The sequence below is a fragment of the Protomyctophum bolini genome (assembly GCF_963924005.1).
Source record: "Protomyctophum bolini genome assembly, chromosome: 7".
Lineage (NCBI taxonomy): Eukaryota > Metazoa > Chordata > Actinopteri > Myctophiformes > Myctophidae > Protomyctophum > Protomyctophum bolini.
In genome coordinates, this window is record NC_137868.1 from 37402982 (window position 1) to 37421453 (window position 18472).

Below are 18472 nucleotides of genomic sequence, written 5' to 3' on the forward strand. Positions count from 1 at the left end.
AGAGAAACCACACGTTTCGTCAGACAGAGCCATTAGAAGGAGAAAAAAACAAAAGAAAAAGTGCCGTGATCTTAACACACAAAACACAAAAACAATTATTGTTTCAAGACTTTGAGAGTGATCTTTCTTATCCTTTTTTCTTGGCTTTCCTGTGAACTCATCCTCTGATCAACGTTCCATGAAGTGAAAGCAGACTCACCTTTTTTGGGGGAGGGTGGGGGGGTCGCTCTGCAGACACAGTACCATCTTCGAGCCCTCATGGATCCCCCCACCCCGCATGCAGAGGACATTTCCCCGTGACTGCGGATGAGGCCACGACACTCTGACCTGTATGGTCGACCTGCTGCGAGGGGGGAGAGGGGCTTTCAAATCTTGTTGGTTTTCTCACCAACACAAACCTGAGGAGGGATTTGAGGAGTGATGATGTGGTGGAGGGTGCTCTTCGTCGTCGCTGGAGTTGTTGCCCCACCCACAACCTTTGCAGGGTGAAGGAGATGCTGCTGTTGGTTGTGTTCCAAGGGGATGGGGGGGTGGGAGGGGCGAAAGGGTCGTCTCCTCTAAGCCCCACTCACTGGGGGGGGGGGGGGGGAGGAGGTTGGTGCATAGTGCAGAGATGTGACATGACATTCACTCAATCGATGTTGCTTTCGTTTCGAAGGGGGGGGGGGGTATTTAACATTGAAAAAAAAGCTATGGTGCTTGTCCCCCTCTATGCGCACGCATGCACACAAGTCACGACACACTTAACGTGGGTGGGGTGGGGGAGGGGAGCCGGGAGAGTGCTTTAGCATCCTACCTCCATTCCTATAGTCAGGAGTTTATTCATTTAGCTGGGCCGGCACTGCACCTGACCCTCTGAGCTGTCCTCGTCGTCGGAGCCCTCGGGCCCCACGCCACGCAGGCCTGTGATACGGTACCCCATGTTGAGCAGCATGACCTCCAAGGGGTCGGCGTTCATGCGCCTCTGGTTTGCCTGTGCGGCGCCCTCCATGTCCTCTACCACCCGTCCGTTCTCGCTCTCCGCCTGCACAGTGGAGGGAAATGGACAAAATGGTCATACAATCCAATCGTTTTCAGCTCGAGACTCCAAAGTCAAATTCTGGTGTATTCCAGGGACCCAAACTTAAATAATAAACATAAATAACAGACCTTTGCTTTAATGACATTTCTGAGACCATTCGTGTTCATTGAAGATGCTTCTAATCATGTATTCTACGGCTAGTTTGGCCATTTCAAATACTCTTTAATTAAGTTACACTCGAGGGTGTGCTTTACCGCCATTAATGAACACAGAAGTGCATTAATGAAAGGTCAAGCACACCCTTGTGTAATATTGCGATTATAGAACAATTACCCTAAAAGAATACCATGTTAACTCAATTTCATTAAAACTAAGATATTTGCTTTTTGATGACAGATGTACTGTAGCCACTACGACCACAAATGTAAGAAACTCGCTAGCTTAGCAACCCAGTCAGCTGTGCTCTGGGAGAACAGAGCAGCTGATTTTAATGTTTTTGATTATGTGTTCTATCATACTCGTTGTTGCTTTCTCGAACAACCTGTTGTATAATTAAGCAATAAGCTTATTGCTTTTCTAAAACGGTTACAAACATCATAGGCATCCGTCCGTCAGTGATGACGATGGATTGCGCCTGAGTGGTCATGTTTTCTTGCAGCGACGGCTGTGGCTGGACAGCTGCTTCAGGCAGTTTCCTCTTCTGTCTCTTTGCCTGCAACAAGGAGATGTGTCTCTCCTCGGCACGGCAGGTTCCTGCAGCGACAGTCTGCCTCACAAAAGTAGCTACGCTTTGCGCCGACCAGAGCGAGCCACATCACGTCCTTGTTTTGCTCAGCAAGTAGCAATTGAAGGTGTGGGTTATTGGTGAAATTTACGTGACGGTAACCAGCCAATCAGAATCAAGTATTGAGACTAACCGTTTTAGAATATTAAAATAACTGTTATTAATAAACAAAATAGCTGAAAATAGCTTGTAGATCTGCTATTTTCGGTGCACAACATGCTTTCAAAGAAGTCATGCTGGCTTGAATCCAAAATAAATTAAATCAGTCATGGCGACTGAGAACTTTAACCCACTCTACAAGCTCGCCTACCTCTGGTCTGGGGCTCCATAGCCGAACCACCGGGTCGATGCCACTGGTAGCCAGGAAGCAATAGCTGGGATGGGGCTGCAGACAGTTGACAATGGACTCATCCCCCTGGAGGATCCTCACCAGATTAGTGGTCTCCTTCTCCCAGATGAAGAAAGAGCCGTCGTCTGAGCCACTGACTATGTACTGGCCTTTGCTGTGGAGAGAAGCCCAATTACACAACATGCCCCGCCACAGCTTTGCAGCATGGATCTAATATATACTGTAGTTTTATTGTAAAGGCTACATTACTAGGATGTGATTTAGATTATGTTCCAAATATGCGTCAGATTGGCCTAGGGCAAGGAAGTCCAATTTCTTTTCAAAGGAGGCCATATTTGACACAGTATGAAAATACCTTGTGGCTGACTGCATCTCCTGTCAGACCATAACAAAGTCATATAGAAATGCATTGCCTTACAACAGTAAGGCAATTTTAATATCAACAGTTGGTAGTGCAGCCAAATATAAGTCACACACTGCTTGTTCAAATGGCAGTGTTGCTAGTGTAGCTACGAACAGCCGTCTCTTGGGGTCTAATACATTTATTAGGTAGGAAGCTATGGGCCATTTACAATTTGCCCTGTGCCACAATTTCCCAGGCCGGACTTTGGACATGTCTCGCCTAGAGACACGAATGGGATAATAATAATGTTATGGTGAATATTTATTTCCCCTTTGGTTGTGTGTGTTCAAATGTATTTTACAGGATTTTAGTGGACTTAGAATAGTATAGTTACCCCAATTCATGGGGTTAAATGCGAACTGCTGGGGTGCCATGTAGTGGAGGAGCATAGGGAGAGATAAAGGTAATTTCGTGCCAATTCGTCTAAAAGCGCCAAATTTTGCACAGATGTAGCCCAGGGCATGCTCAAATGATTTAGCTAGGGCGCCCAGTGGCCAAATCCATATGGCCACCATTAACAATTTACAATTTAGGGATTTAGCAGACTTAATCCAGAGTGATTTACATTAAGCAATAACAAAAAGCATGGCATACATCATTCACAAGTAAGTGACCCTGAAGGTCGCCGGCTCGGGCACCCTAGCTAATTAATTCGAGCATGCCCTGGGCTACATCTGTGCAAGATTTGGCACATTTTACGATAGTTAGGATTCATTATGGATTTATTACAAAAAATAAGTCTATAAAGTGGCAGTGTTCCTATGTCCACTGACCTCCCGAAGAAGTTGGCCTCTTTGATGTCTGTGGTGGTGTTACAGTGGCCGCAGTAACGGTGCTTATAGTCGAAGCTGCGCTCCCTCAACACAATCTCGTCTTCTGGGGTCGACTCCTTCCGGCTGAACTGGCTGGCGAAATGCACCGAACCGCCGCCTGACTTCTTCTCATCTGCTGGGGACACAGAAAGCAGGGGGCGGACTTGTACGTTTTTATTTTTATTTTGGCGTGGTGTTGGGTATGGGTATACGGTTTTTAAAAAGCTGTGCAAACGCGTTGGGCAGGCCCTCTAGTGGGCTGTTTACACAGACTCAAATATTAGATACATATAGGTATGGTTGAAAACCAAAATTATTGATAAGAGATTTTTCAATGGATTCTGTTACTATTGGGTGTGCTAAATAAAACTAAAACGAACAACCAGAAAGGCATCGTTTTCAAGATGGCGTCCACGTTGGTTAAAATGAGCTAAATGGCTATAAACTGGGATTTAATATGAAAAGATCATAACAATTATGGACTTGGTAATATTTCTTTTTTATTTTGGCATGGTGTTATGTATGGGCATATGGTTTTCAAAAACCATCGCAAACTAATTTGGCTCGCCCCCTAGTGGTCGGTTTGCAATTAAAACCACCATTAGATAGGTATCTCGAGAGGAAGAAAGATTCTGCGTCACAGAAGGGGACGTTCGGTAGGCCAATCAGAGGCAATGTAAATGTTTGTTTTCTCATGCCAATAAAGCTAAACCTTTGTATTAAATTGAGTCCTGTAAAAGACGCTGTGATTGACCAGTATTCACTTGAGTATAACATGTTAAAATAACATGTATTTATTTCATTATGTCTGCCCATGATCTCTGTGATTTATACGTTTATTACCTCTGAGTCACTGACACTAAAATCTATTTTCTTTCCCTATGAACCTGTGACTTGACAACCATACTGTTATAAAACCAAAAGAAAAAGATTTTGAAAAGAAAAGAAAAGAACATGTAAATACTAAATAGGCCGTGATGTTAGTGTGATGATAAGTGTATAGTGCACAGTCCCACCTGAATCCGTCTTGGAGAAGAGGGCAGCCTTGATGTCTTTATCCAGAGAGTCACAGGCACTGCTCTGGGCCTGCTCTGGGAACTTGCCCTTGAAGTCATCCAGACACTCCAGGGCCTCGGCCACGTACTTCAGCTCAAACAAGCAGCGGGCCAGCCTGAAATGGGCCTTCAGGTGACCGGGGTTGAGAGTCAAGGCCTTCAGACAGTCCCTGAGAGCATCGTAATGGTCGCCATCCCTATGAAGCGTGCACAACACATCGTGCATACATCATACACAATTTTTTTTCTCATAATACACTAAAACATGACCAGGCTAGTTGACACTATTTATTTCTGTTAGCAATGCTAACAAGCAAGAGGTCTCCCCGTCTCTCCAGCTCGTTAATACAGGTGGGTTGCAAGTTTCATCCAATCAAATTAAAGTTAAATTTTAGTGTTGCAGTTTAGTATTTAGTGTTCCAGTTCCAATTTTGCTCATTTATTTTTTTCATCACTTCAAATGTCACTTGTTTATCCTGAATAAAATTGATTAAACCCGACCTGAAAATATATTTTCCGTTTAGTGTTTACTAAAGAGCTGGAGAGATGGGGATACCTGTGTTACTGAACAAACTGCATAGCTCGTCAATAAAGTGTTCTCAATTGAAATGCCCATGTTAAGGCACAGTAGATACTAGATATACATGAATCTAGGCCTACCACTTGCGCTTCATGTAGGCAGCAGCTCGGTTCCCGTACAGCATGGCATTACGGCTGGCCTGGTGAATACCTAGACTATAGAGCTGGATGGCCTGAGTCCACTGCTGCCGTGCAAACGCATCATTAGCCTGCTGCTTGATCTTCTCCAGGTGAGGAGGGAGCTCACTAGAACTACAGGGAGAAGAGAAGAGAAGGAAAACAGAAAGAAACGATAGGCTTATGTTCAGTCATCAGTCATTATGTGGTTGTAAAGCAGAAATGAAGGAGGTAAAACACAGCTGGTACCCAGAGTAGAGCTTGCTTTCAGGTAGTCTCAGATGGCTGGCTGGCAGGTGGATTCCATTTGACACTCCATTGGTTGTCTTTCCATTCTGCACATCTGACGGGATAGCAAAGTAAAATAAACTTGTAGATCAATCACCATTTGAATAAGTCCAAGAGTGAAAGAAATAAGGAACAAATCTATTCCCATTATTGTCTCCACCAGGCCGAAGGCAGAGTATGTTTTGCACTCAGTCTGTCCGTGTGTGTGTCCGTCCGTGAACAGTTAATCTCCGGCACCGTTAACCCGGTCGATGCCAAATTTTGCACACACACTCGCTGGATGTCAACGATGAACCTCTGCCCCAGAATTTCCAGAACGGCCTGTTATAGCGCCACCAGGAGGCCGCTTTGTGCAAAACAAGTTTTTGGACAGTACACATACAGATTTTGTCCAAACATCACGCAAATTGGTAGTGCTCAGTTTCAAACAGAATGCTGCAAATCATGAGATCGTGTGATTTCCGTGGAATTGTGCACACACATTCCCACTAGGCAGAGGAAGAAATGCCACATTCAACTCAGCCTCATGGTGGCGCTATAACTGGCCGAAAAGTGTTTTTACCTCTAACTGCACGTATCTGTGGATAACTTTGTATGCCAACTCCCTAGAGGCCAAGGAAAAACCTTTGCCTGGAATTTTTCACATCTGCTCCTTTTAGCGCCACCAGGAGGCAATATTACTCCTTTTATCCAAATTTCACGCAAATCGGTACACATGCTCTCCATAGTCATGTGATCAAGACGGGTTTGTTTGATTTCTCATAATCCACCCTCATTGGCTACATTTGGCTTCTAAACTTTTCAGGAGTAGGCCGCTTTGTACCCGTTTTGTACAAATCGCCACAACTACTCAACGCAGCGTCCGATTGTGGTGAAACTGTGCATGCATATTCCCACTAGGCTTTAGAAGAAATGCCACTTGACAGTTTTCAAATCAGCCTCATGGTGGCGCTACAACAGGCCAAGGCGCGACACACAACACACACACACACACAACTTTGTATCTATCTATCCATCTATACATGCACCATGTCTCTGTACGTATGTCTGTAATCCACGTAACTCGAGAACCGTTCGCCCCACCGACACACGTGTTCCACAACCCCACAGGGAGTGCACAGTGCAGTGCCCGGTGTCCAGGCAGTCGGTCGGACCCACGGTTGTCCACAACCGTCACAAAAGGCCTCTGCACGGGCTCTGGACATCAGATCACAACATTCCATATTTGGGCATGCCTGACACATAACTCCATATATAGGAATAAAAGGACACAGAGAGACAGATACAGAAATCTCCATATATATAGGCATAAAAGGGTGAAGTCTGTCCGTGTCCCCTTTCCACCGTGGAACGGGTATTCTGACACGGGTACAACGGGTATTGCATAACCGACTCGGTGCTCTACAGCCGGGCACCGGTCCAGTACTTCAAAAGGAGACCCGGATGGCTGGCGTAGACGTAGGGGCACCTAGGCTGGTAAACCGCAGGTTCGAATATCGATCCTGACAACCTTTGCGGCGTGTTACTCCCCATCTCTCTCTCTCCCCATTTCCTGTCAGTCTACTGTCCTATCAAATAAAAGGCATAAAAAGCCCCAAAAATATCTTTAAAAGAAAAGCCTTTGACCCGGGTGGGACACAACATACCTGTTGATGATTGGCATTTCTTTGGAAGCAAGAAGGTGTAGGGCTTCTGTTTGAAGGTCAAGTCAAATAGGTACACCTAGACACCGTGGTGGAAGAAGTATGCAGATTAAGTAGCAGTACCACAATCACAATGTAAAAATACTTAGTGGGTGAGAGGTTCTAAGGGCCCTATTTTCGTCAGTGCCTTACCCCTTATCCCTAAACTTTTTATCATGTTGAAAAACATTTAAAAATTGTTCAACTAGCTGATCTACATCGACACGTTGTAAGCTTGTACATTGGCTATTTGAACTATTCAAAAATGTTTTTCAAAATAGTAAAAAATATATAAAAAAGGCAAATAAGTTTAGGAATATAGGACCCAAAATGTCCAAAACAGTTACTTTTCAAATTATTTTTTCAGTGCGTTAAAACGACTATATAAAAAAATAGAGTATGATTTTTCAGGATTCAAATACTAAGATAGCATAAGTAGCAGATCTACAAGCTTGAAATGCCACAAAGCGACACTTTGATGCTTTTGTGTAGGGCATTCATTTACCAAAAAAGAAACCCACAAAAAGTAAAAATATGGAGATAAGAGGTTTCTGCCCGACATCAACGATATGGACTTGACACAACTTTATGAACTTTCATGTGATACGATAGTAGATATGGATATCACTTTTTATATTTGTAAGGTTTTAACTTTTTAATTGTGGGTTGTGTGTCTGCATCTTATTTGTGGTTTTATGCAGTTTTACACCTACAGTCTCAATATAATTTTGTTGAATGGCTGCATTCTGATTCCGATTGGCCAACTCTACCTGCTCTCCGCCCATGTTTACAAGCAGCTCCGTCCCATCGGGGCTGAAGGTCACGTAGGTCGCCACCAGGACCCTAAGGCGGTTGTTGTAGTCTGGGAGTTTCACAGGGAGGTGGCCTACGGCACAGGGGACATAAATCATAGCGGATAGGTATGGTAAGGTCATTTTATTTATAAAGCGCCTTTCAAAACAGTTGTTACAAGGTGCTGTACAATAAAATAAAAGGAATAAAACAAGAACATCTCAATCAAAAATAAACCAACAATGAAATAAGAAACAGAGCAGCAAAGACAGTACCTAGAAATAGATAAAATAGAACAGTACATAGAAATCAACAAAAGATTGACGCAATCACTGGAGTAAACCAAAATGTTTGCGGTACAAATGAATTTTTAGTAGCTTCTTAAAGATGTCAACAGGACTATGATATCAAAATTACAGGTCCAACAGTTGATTGAACTAATCAACATAATCGATTATGAATCAATCGACTTTAATGAAAGAAATTGTAGAATCTACATATCTACATATTCATACTTGTTGTTTTTTCATAAATCAAACGCCCAACTTGATCATACTACAGCGTCACACAGTGTTGAGCTTTAATCCTAAAAAAACTGTTTTGGACACGATGAGGTTAACTTTCCACCCGACAGAGAGACATTATAAAAAAGGCATACACAGCAATGTTCCACACCTGCAACGTAATACTGGCCAGCTCCATCTGGGATGGGCTTCTGCCTGTCACAGAACGTGTGCACCGCTGCAGACGTGCCCTGACTCGAGGCCTTCCTGCATGAGAAGGAAGACAAACATGTCCTGTTCAATGGTGCCTGATAGCAGCATACGACATCAATATCCACGATATCATACGATATCCACGATGGCAATGTTCTGAACAAGACTGTCTGTCTGGCCAAAGAGCACTTTGAGCATAAAGTGTCCCTATTCTGGGAGCGAGTAGTTAAGGAACGAGACCAAAAGAGGAGTAAACTCACCTTTCCTATAGAAAAGGTGACGACGTACACTTTTTCTTTGTTCATAGTGTGCTAATTCTTGGACCTTATCGAGACAGACTGAAGTACAAAAATGGCAGCGTGTTCAGTTCACCTTTTCTGTCTTTAGTTATGCTTGTACACGCGTTAGAATTTTCCACTGGCATTGAAAAAGTAAACACTCTCAGAATGAACACTGGTACGTTAGTGAGCTAGACAGCTTTTTGAAGTTGCTCATGAGGATATTCATGTGATGATATAATTATAGCTGTCAGCCAGTTCTCCATTCTTTTTAACCCAAGCCTTTTATATATATATATAAATATATATAGAATATATATATTTTTTTATTGTCACAAGCTTATTGAGCAACACTTGAAGAACGACTTGTCATCTGTTTAGCTGACCACGCTTGGTCGTTTTGTAGCCTTCTGCACTGCTACTGTGAACAAGGCACAAGATCAAATGTTATATTGTCGATGTTGGGTATAAAACTGTCCAACATCGTTCCTTTTTTATTCTTATTTGTAAAACATTTTAACATTGTGAAAATAGCCGATCTACAAGAGCTATTGTCGCTCGTGTTCGCCAAAGTTGGGCATTAATCGGCAAAAAAACATTGCAAACTAGAAAAAGTGCTCTTCTGGGCACAGGTCTCCACCAGGAGGATAGGACTTGTAGGTGAGATGTTTGGCAAAATGCCAATCAGTGTAGAATCTGAGAAATCCAACAGACTCGTCTTGATCAGATGACTACAGAGATCATGTGTACCGATTTGCGTGACATTTGGATGAAATCTGTGCCACTAACATAAGCAATATGTTTTGCAGAAATCGGCCTCATGGTGGCGCTATAACAGGCTGTTGAGGAATATTTGGGGCAGAGGTTCGTCGTTCGGCATCCAGGGAGAGTGTGTGTGTGTAAAGTTTGGCATGGATCGGGCCAACGGTGGCGTAGATTAGCTGGTAACGGACGGACGGAAGGAAGGAAGGACGGACGCACACACACACGGACGGAGTGCAAAACATAAAAAAAAAAAAAAAAAAAAAAAAACGTAACGCAACGTTATCTTCCCCCTAGTTCTGGCCAGATGACAGCGTTCTGGAGCGGGCAGCGAGGACTGACCTGTGGTTGTGGATCATGTGTATGTCGTAGAGCAGCGAGGACTGACCTGTGGTTGTGGATCATGTGTATGTCGTAGAGCAGCGAGGACTGACCTGTGGTTGTGGATCATGTGTATGTCGTAGAGCAGCGAGGACTGACCTGTGGTTGTGGATCATGCGTATGTCGTAGAGCAGCGAGGACTGACCTGTGGTTGTGGATCATGCGTATGTCGTAGAGCAGAGAGGACTGACCTGTGGTTGTGGATCATGTGTATGTCGTAGAGCAGAGAGGACTGACCTGTGGTTGTGGATCATGTGTATGTCGTAGAGCAGCGAGGACTGACCTGTGGTTGTGGATCATGTGTATGTCGTAGAGCAGCGAGGACTGACCTGTGGTTGTGGATCATGCGTATGTCGTAGAGCAGCGAGGACTGACCTGTGGTTGTGGATCATGCGTATGTCGTAGAGCAGTGAGGACTGACCTGTGGTTGTGGATCATGTGTATGTCGTAGAGCAGTGAGGACTGACCTGTGGTTGTGGATCATGCGTATGTCGTAGAGCAGTGAGGACTGACCTGTGGTTGTGGATCATGTGTATGTCGTAGAGCAGTGAGGACTGACCTGTGGTTGTGGATCATGCGTATGTCGTAGAGCAGTGAGGACTGACCTGTGGTTGTGGATCATGTGTATGTCGTAGAGCAGTGAGGACTGACCTGTGGTTGTGGATCATGCGTATGTCGTAGAGCAGCGAGGACTGACCTGTGGTTGTGGATCATGCGTATGTCGTAGAGGCGTACGAAGGGTCCGTTGGCTCCCACGGCTAGGTAGTTGTTGTCCTGTGGGTTGACCGCCAGACACTTGGCCTCCACTAGCTGACCACAGAACTCCGTCAGGTCGATCAGCACCTCGGATCGTTTGCTGCTTTCCCTCAGGTCATACTGCCTGTGTGGGGTACAGCACTAACATTTATTTCATGTATATCATCGTCATTGGGGAGGACAAAATAACCTTTGCTCCAATGTCATTATTTAGTAACGAGCTTGTGTTAATACTTTTCATTGGTTAAATAATTGTATTTATAAAACAATTACACCCGTGAAGTGAGGGGCACTCTTATCATCATACAGATCTCATTCTTGCCAATCACAAGTTGCGTCCTCACTTTCGTCTTCAATGTTTGCGTCACGCCATGTTTGTGTTTACACAAACACTCGAAATATTTTCACTCAAATATCTTTTGACATACGTGAAATATGAAGATAGAAGGTTTCTGCCCAACAGCGACAATATTCACCCTGCTCCAGGCTACTACAACACCCAGAATTCAGCATGAAGGTCAATGACAGTTTGACCTCATCGTCTACCGAAGGGTCTATCTTTCAGTGTTCTGACCTGATGATGCCGTCCTCCGCGGCGCTCCAGAAGGTATTGGGCCACATGGGCGCGGTGGCGATGCGCTTGACCCTGTTGGTGTGGTCAGAGAACATGTGGATGGTCTCTTTGACCGTTAGGTCGTGCACGTGGACCTTTGTGTCCGCCGCGCCCGTCACCAAGATACGGTCACCAGAGTGAGGCAGGAACTGCACGGGCACAAAGAGATGCCGGGAAGACCAATCCAATTACAGTTGCAAAGCCAGTTTGTTGTGCACGGAAAGAATTTGGCTTGGCAAAATGCTCACAAGGAACTCATATTACATGAATATATTGTGGTAATAATGACCACCCTCTTAAGTGCTCAGTGGTTCTCAACCTGTGGGTCGGATCTTTTGGGGGGTGTTTTCAACCCAACTCTGCGGTTTCCCTTTCCGTGATGCGATGGCTGAGAATAGAGCACCGAAGTCCTGACGTCACCGCCAGTAGAGGGCGGCGTCAGTCCCCAGGTTTGTGTACCTTTTATTTGCATTGTAATCTCCATAGGGGGGTTTTAGATCACCTCATATAAGAACGGTGTTTGAAAAATAAACCGATCATCCCGGCCTTTTCACTCATATGGATATGAAGCATCGACTGAAGGTGGAAATGTACAAATATACCCAAAGAGTAACAAAATAAGCGTTAGAAATGAGCCAAACAACCCAGAGACTACATTTCCAACAGACACTGAATGTTAATTACGTTTATTTTAATTTTATTGATATTTAATGTTTCGTGGTTAGTACGAGTCGAGTCACCACCAGCTGAGCTTACGTCAACGAATATTAGCAGCGACATTGCCTTCAGTTCATATGTAGTTTCAAGGCTTTTGCGGCCACATTAATTCAATTTTCTCCAGAAACTGGCTGGATCAAATATGAATGGACATCATTAACGACGCACAGCCATTCCCCTGACAGAAAGGTGGTCGGTTTATTTTTCAAACACAGTTCTTATATGAAGTGACCTAAAATCGCCCTATGGAGATTTCACTGCAAATAAAAAAATACATGAACACGTGTATTGGCGCCCTCTACTGAAAGTGACGTCAGACTTCGGTGCTCTATGTCTGACATCACTTTCAGAGATGCTCTATTATATAGAGTCTATATAGAGCATCGCAGTCCCGCCCCCTTTCAGAACGACGAGTGGCCCAGGATATCACGACAATAAACACTCGATCAAATAATTAGAAAGAAGAAAATAAGGGCAGGGTACAACACTTTTTGCTTTGTTTTTCTTCTTACTAATTATTGGATCGGCCCAAAACAGTTGGCTTTGTCCGCGGCGTAAACGTCTTTAAATAAATACTTTTTGAAAAGCCTATGGGGAAAATTAATGGGGAATTATTTCCTGGGCCACTCGTCGTTCTGAAAGGGGGCGGGACTGCAACGCTCTATACATGGACAGCGGACACACGACAAACACAACCTGCCCACTGCCCAGCATATATATACACACACACACCGGTATGCCTACACACATATAATATATGTGTGTAGGCATATATATATATATATACCTACCTACACACACACACACACACACACACACATACTTTCTGTATGAAAATAATTATTAAGAAGAATTATATCTGTATTACTGCATCAAAAGTAATCAATAAACTATATTTGAAAAACTGGTCAAATATTGGCCAAATTGTCAAAACATATTGATCTAATAATGATCTACCAACTCACAACGAGAGACGTTGTGAGTTGTGGGTTCAAATATGATCACGGCCTGAAAAGGTTGAGAACCACTGCTCTAAGACAAAAACAAATGTGAATTGACCAATCATGGACATGGACCCCATTAGACCACAGACCAATCTGACTTCCATTACAGTATGTATGTTGTCTTAAGTGTGTGTCTTTGTGGGGCGCCGATAGTCGAGTGATTAAGGCGTGTACCACATAGGCTCTGATGCCTGGCACCGAGTCCCGGGTTTGATTCCCGAGCCCAACGGACCGTTGCTGCATGTCATTCCCCAACTTTCTCCAAGAGAGTAGTGTATATACTGTACATAGGTGGAATTATATGTTGGTAATAGAGACAAACTAGGTAGGCGTCGTGAAAGACGCCTCATTTGGCATGCACATGTTACCTTGACAGAGAAGATGTTTGCTGCATGGCCAGTGTGCATAGTAGTAAGCTTCTTGTGTTTTAAGGGGTCCCAGATGATGGCGTGCTGATCATCCGAGCCTGAGGCCAGCAGACTGAATGCAAGCAGAAAGAATGGCTTAAATACTGTACATTTCAGGACAAATTGTGCTGTGGCACTGAAATCACATGCAACCCATTTCTGGGGAGAACATTCTGAAAATAGTTGCAATGAGTTTGCTTGTAGGTCACATATTTTCAGCAAAGAGATTTAGTGGAATAGGGAGGACCAAGTATCGATCCCTAGTCCAAGAGTTAGAAACTTTAAATCCCTATTCGAGTTCCGGATCAGATTTGGAATTTGGGTGGTAAAAAAAAGGAGAAGACAACATTGGGATCCGAACTGTGTTGATATTATTATCTCAGCAAACATTATGTCAATATTAATAAGAAATAAGTGTATGAAATAATATTTTAACACCCAAAATCCAAATCTGATCCACTCGGATAGGGATTTAAACTTTATTTTTTTAACTCTTGGAGTCTTGGGCCTGGGGGATTCCAGTCAAAAAATAATATACAGTAGGGTTTAAGAACTTTAAGTGGTTAATGCATATACAACTTTAAAACCACTTAAACCGTGATGACGGTAATAAGGGCTGCATGGACATAAAGCTGGATGAATACACTATTTTACTTTTAAGTTACCTGATCCCGGGATCAGTATCACAATTCTTACAGACAGTCTCTATACAGGTCCATTTGGCTCAACTCAGAGTTAAATGAAATTTTGAATAAACAGGTTTCAAGCTTGCAAGTGCGGTGTGAGCTTGTAGATTGGCAAGCACAGGCAGTGGTATATAGCCTACTTCAATTATGACGATATAGTGTAAAACTCACTCTATACAGTTATAACTAACTACATTTCAACTGGTAAAAGAAAAACAAAGTGGCACATCAGTATTTTGTACAATGATCCAATCTGTCATTGCTGCCATCTAGTGGACGAGTAGATGCTAGCACATTAATAGTGATTATAGACCGACATAAACCTACCCAAGCAACGGAAGGACTATATAATGATTAAGATAAACGTGTGTTTTGTGTGCGCGCGTTTGACTCCCCCACACAAGGCACAAAACAGACTCTGTCCAGTCCTTAAGCCGTAAGACAATCAATTGAAAATATGGGACTCATGAGTTTCTGTTGTATACTTACTCTCCTTTCTCGTTCCATTCCAGGCAATTCACACACCCAGTATGACCCTGTCAAATACAGTCAATACAACAAGTTAGGAGAAAGGATTTTTTGTTTAGTAAAAAGGACTCTCGCTTTCCCCGCACACTCACAGGCACATGCTCAGGCACACAGTCACACACACACACACCTGAAGCTCAGCTTCCAGCCCCAGTCTTTTGATGAAGGGCTCAGTCACATGATGGAACCGTTGGAAGCCCAGCGCTCTCTTGTCCTGGTGACGTGAAAACAAAGGTTCTTATCAGCTCCTACCATCACTGCTAACAACCGTTTGTTAATTGTAATGGGAGGAAAAAGTTTGAAAATAACTGTGATATTGATTTCAATATCATATTTCCCAGCCTTAGTACTGGGTCAATAGCGACTGGACAGCGGGTGCCCATCTAACACATAACCTTTTTTTATAATTAGGCGGGATGATTTAGATCGCAAGTTATTAACGTTTTAAGATTGTCGTCAGCTAAACAGGGGGGAAATATTTTCGATGACGTCTCACTGTTGCGCAACAATCGCTCCTAGGCTGTGGAGCGATGCGACCGGTTTATCTCATCATTAATCATTAATCTCCGTCATTTTTATCAATCTCCGTCTCCGGCACCAGACCCGGACGGACATCTCCGTCCTGGGCCCCCAACCTGTTTAACAGTCTATGCCAAAACAATGGGACATTTTTCATCTTTGTGCATTTTTATATCAAAAGTCCATAAAATGATAAAATCCAATTTGAATGACTTCATTTAAAACGAAAATGTGCCGTGTGATGATGTGTCGATCCCCGCATGAATAAAAATGAATCTTGATTTAATTCACCCGTTTGATTCCCATTGCTGCACGTTTGCCCTAGACCTTTAAGCCCTGTGACCCTTAGCCTTTGTAGTTGAGAAAAGAGCCCAAGTTACCCTGATCTGCCTGTGCAGGATGTCTCTAGTGATGTTCACAGAAGACATGGCCTCGCTGCAGCTCACACAGTATGGCTGGAAGGGAGGGTCCGGGTGGGGTGGGTGGTGGGTCAGAGATCAGATGACATTTACTCTGTTCTTCTGTGGTAAAGAGCTGCAATAAAAGTTTAAAACAGAAAAACACCACACAGAGAGAAGCACCATGTCAAGGTTAATAATTATTATGCAACTGTAAACTAGTTATAATTGAGCAGTAGTGGACAGCAATTAAGTGAATTTACTTGAGTAACTGTATTTTTGGATATGTATGACTTCGCTCCACTACATTTCATTCAAAGACAATTATGAATTAACCACTTCTATTTCAAATTTAGTGAAAATAGCAGATCTGCAAGCTCTGTTTGAGCTAGCCGCAATTTGCAACTCTAGATATTTTTATAATGGTATGAATCTAGAGTTGCAATTCCCTCCATTGACTCCCCATTCATCCAATTTGCGTTTGCGATCTGCTTGTATTAAACTATGTTAAACTCACCAACATTGCAGCTCTAGGCCAAGCTTGAATTATCCTCAATCTGCCGAGCTTTTGTTTCATAAAAATCCACTGTAGACATGTTATGAGCTACTTTCTGTCAAGAAATTCTATGCAGGTTTTTTTGAGTGGTGCAACCACTCCCCTGCGGAGCCATGTGTGTGGCTGGCTGGGTAGCTGGCTGGGTGGGTGGGTATGAGCACGAAAATAGCATGTTTTTCACCACCTGTGCGCAACCTAACAAACACACATATTAACTGTATATAACTATATATGATGATTTTGGGTGTGCCAGTACAGTGACAGTACAGTAGAGGGTACAGTAGAGAGAGCCCCACACGGTAACTCTGTCATTTCTCAACCGTTTCGGACGTGGGGCGGCTCGCCGGAAAACTCCAACACTTAGAAAACGGTGCAGGGCCGGTGGACTTTTATGAAACAAAAGCTCGGCAGATTGAAAGAGGATAATTCAAAGAGCTGCAATGTTGGTGAGTTTAGCGTCATTTAATACAAGCAGATCGCAAATGCAAATTGGATGAATGGGGAGTCAATGGAGGGTATTGCAACTCTAGATTCATCCCATTATAAAAAATCGAGAGCTGCAAATTGCGGGCGGCTATGTTTGAGCTTGTATATATATATATATATATATATATTTACTATAATTTTATAGCAATACGGTTATTAATAAAAATATGGTGTAGTCTCATTAGTTTGTAACCTATACTTTTGAATATGTAATATGTTACTTGAATACTTAAAGGACCACTTCACCACCTTCCAACCTATCTTCATATAATTGGTCCTCACTAATATGATAAATTACCACATTTTTCCTTCTAGGGCTGTGGGCAGTTCAGAAACCCGGAACTTTTCAGGAATAGAAAGCCTGTGGTTTCTGCTTGGATTCCCCATAGATGGATGGGTTTCTGAACTGTCCACATCCCTCCATGAGACACAGATATGAAGGTAGGTTGAAAAGTGGTCCTTTAAAGTATTTTAAAAAGGAAATACTAATACAAATTTGACAGAAGAACACCTTTCACTTGTAGTCGAGTATGTATACTGGGGGGGGGGGGGGGGCGGGGCTGAGTACTTTGTCCACGACTGTGTATTTCCAATTAGAATAGTGATAATAAACTCACGGATTTTGAGTCCAAATAATACACTGTAAAATCCTGTAAATGCATCAATTTGTAACTCTGAGAAACTAACAGTACTGAGGAATTTACTGAGCACTTTCGCTGAATTCTTGATCTATCCTGATCATAGATCGAGGCGACCGAGCAGCAGCTGTCTGATCCTAATCATTTACGTTAGCCTAGTCTCAGAGTCACAGCACTGCAGCCTTTGACACTCAAAAACCCAGATGACAGTTATGTTGTTAGCTCGTATAAATGATGAACACAGACACGCAGAGGGAGCTGTCTGACTGACACGAGCTGCACTGACCTGACTGACGCAGAGTCCAGCTTTACAGGTTTTTGGGAGGCGAACCCAACATGTAAACAAACCCTCAGCAGCACTCTGTTGGCATGCTAGCATGCTAACTTAAGCTAGCTGGCTGTAGTCCAACACTGTATGCCAGGCCTCCAGTCCAGTGTTGTTATGCTAGCGCATTAGCGTTAGCATGCTAGCTGCACAGATCAACCACAACCATAGCCATGGCTACCACAACCACAACCATAGGGCTGCACTTACACTCATTGTTGGTTATCGGTTCGATTCCGACGCTTATATGAGCACTCACCGCGGTCCTTAAGCTTGCGAGGTCGCTGTCAGAACATTTCCATTGAATGCAGGTGGCACAAGGAGGGGACAGTTTGTTGACACGGTGCTCCTCTCGGTCGCTAATGCCTTCTCTGAAGAGCAGAAAGCTGGCTGGCTGACAGCCCGAAACACTTCATGGGGTATTTATTTTTGCCTCGTTAAAACGTTTTTATCACGTAACGTAACCCATCAAGTCGGGGCACAAATTGATATGTATTTGGACACGGACGGACCCCCCGGGCCCATCATGGAAAAGAAATAATAATACAAAAATAATATATATATATATATATATATAATATATATATATATATATATATATATATATATATATATATATATATATATATATATATATATATATATATAATATATATATATATGAGAGAGAGAGAGAGAGAGAGAGAGAGAGAGAGAGAGAGAGAGAGAGAGAGAGAGATTTGTGAAATAATGGTAATAGGTTTCCCTATGCAGAGGTCTCTTCAGTCCTGGGCGGGACTTTGAAATGTTCGTCTGTTGTCAAGGTGCGTTTGTTTATCCT

At 43.2% G+C, this 18472-nt stretch overlaps 1 protein-coding gene across 2 annotated transcripts; it reads right to left on the bottom strand.

Annotated features, from left to right (window-relative positions):
• Positions 1-223: 223 nt before the first annotated feature.
• On the bottom strand, positions 224-18051 carry wdtc1 (WD and tetratricopeptide repeats 1). 2 transcript variants are annotated; one of them, XM_080767462.1, is made up of 16 exons: positions 17912-18051; positions 15630-15783; positions 14861-14944; positions 14692-14738; positions 13478-13589; positions 11350-11537; positions 10717-10899; positions 8558-8652; positions 7861-7976; positions 7055-7130; positions 5370-5463; positions 5085-5255; positions 4386-4621; positions 3331-3502; positions 2116-2308; positions 224-1024 (listed from the first exon to the last, which is right to left on the bottom strand). In XM_080767462.1, the coding sequence occupies exons 2-16, from the start codon at positions 15675-15677 to the stop codon at positions 827-829; spliced, it is 2013 nt and encodes a 670-aa protein (XP_080623588.1). In that variant the 5' UTR covers positions 15678-15783; positions 17912-18051; the 3' UTR covers positions 224-826. The 2 variants fall into 2 exon arrangements, with proteins under 2 accessions (XP_080623588.1, XP_080623587.1); XM_080767461.1 differs by having other exon boundaries at positions 3331-3505.
• Positions 18052-18472: the final 421 nt, after the last annotated feature.